Here is a 1,660-nt window from a genome sequence, read left to right as displayed (position 1 = left end):
TATGAGAACGCTTATTGCATTTAATTTGCTACTGCCATTGGCTCTGTATTATGATGTGTATGTGTTTTTTTGGTTTTTTTAAATATAAAAATTTGCTTTAATACTACACCTAATTTTAAATATTTAATAAACACTTTTGTTCTGAAGGTGGTCTGCAACTAACAGCCAAAGCCGGAATTGGAACGTATGTCCTGACTCTCCCAGTCACTAGTACACACTCTCTCACCATTTGAGACAGTGAGGAAGATATTTATAGTGGTTGTGTGTTTAAGATCTTTCACAAATTATTTATGTATTTTAATGGACAATACTAGTCACATTTTTTTTCTGTTATGTTTCTTTCACAAGAAAGGAACTTGTCAAAGGAATTTCAGTTCTTTCAGTGCTTAAGAATTAATTATTAATTTAACAGTGCTAACAGTTTTTGGTGCCAGGCTCAACTGGTACTTATAGCATGAAGGAGACAAAAAAAAAAGGATATTAATTGACTCTGGCATTGCCAGAAATACTAAAATATCTGTCCAAAACCTTATGAATTGAAAAGAAAATAGTTGTCCATGAAGAACTGTACTATTGGACTGAAAGAAACCAACTCTTGCTCTGTAGAAGTGCATACACTGATGTGTCTCTATTTTCAAAATTGAGCAACCTGTCTGATAGCTGGTTATCACAGGTATCAGACTGAGCAACTGCTGTGCTGAGACACTCCACCTCCAGCAGCCTAGTCTTTAACAGAACACAACACTAGTTTTTCTGAAATCACAGTCTCAGCAGTCCCCCACGTACTCAGTCAGTCTCACCGACGGTCAGCTCGGGGAAAAGGCTGAGTGACAAGGATTCCCAGCCTGCGCCTCATGACACTGACTGTGTGATTCCTGATGGCTGGAGAGGGAACAAGGGGCCGGGCTGTGGTGCCTTTTAGCTGGCAGCTGGCAGCCGTGTTTTGGACTTGGATTTACAACGCAATTGTGGCTGCAGCTCCAGGTGCTGCATCTAGGATTGAGGGTGGCTCCAAGCCCACCCTCTGGTCACTTCTCAGGCATTACCTCTGAGGCGATCAAGGGAAGCACAGAGCATGATAAGGATAAAGGATTTAAAGCAAGAAAAAGAGACACAGAATGAAATTTACATTACGATTGACATTACATTATTCACCAGTGCTTTATTGCTATATGGCAATGTTTATCCTGTTAACAGTATAAGAAAATGAGGACAACATACACATTCCTGCACACATTTGCAGGCAACACATATAGCAGAAAACAACCCGTGCCTGAGTTGAGAAAATATGTTTGAAAGCTTCACGCAGCAGCATCTACTTTGCAACATCCCAGGGGGGTGCCCGTGTGGAGACGGCGGGGGAGAGAGGGCGGTGGTTGAGCGGTGAGGTGGCAGACCCTGTTGTACCTGAAGAGTCAAAAGGTATGAGAACGTGGTGTAAGAAATAACATGCTGTAAGGAGGGCATGAACATGGAGTAAGAGAGAACACGGTACAAGGCAGGTTCGAACACGGTGTCGGACCGCAGGGGCGGGCAGTGTGCGAGGCGGACAAGCAGCGGGTTCGATCCCCGCCGCCCCCCGCCAGTACCCCACCAAGGCTTCCCCTTCCCACGGGAGAGGCCGGAGGGGCCCAGGAGGGGGTCCTGGCTGCTCCCCGGG

General features: G+C 45.0%; 1 protein-coding gene across 1 annotated transcript in view; it reads left to right on the top strand.

Moving 5' to 3' along the window:
- The first annotated feature begins 1,471 nt into the window (after window positions 1-1,471).
- Window positions 1,472-1,660, top strand: part of CIP2A (cell proliferation regulating inhibitor of protein phosphatase 2A) — a 22,947-nt gene continuing 22,758 nt past the window's right edge. The window contains 1 exon segment of the mRNA XM_029961424.1: window positions 1,472-1,476. Coding sequence (XP_029817284.1) covers window positions 1,472-1,476 — 5 coding nt within the window.

Source organism: Manacus vitellinus, unplaced genomic scaffold (genome assembly GCF_001715985.3).
Source record: "Manacus vitellinus isolate BGI_N305 unplaced genomic scaffold, ASM171598v3 scaffold_34_pilon, whole genome shotgun sequence".
NCBI lineage: Eukaryota > Metazoa > Chordata > Aves > Passeriformes > Pipridae > Manacus > Manacus vitellinus.
The sequence above is the reverse complement of the archived record's forward strand: the minus strand, read 5'-3'. Positions and strand labels throughout refer to the sequence as shown.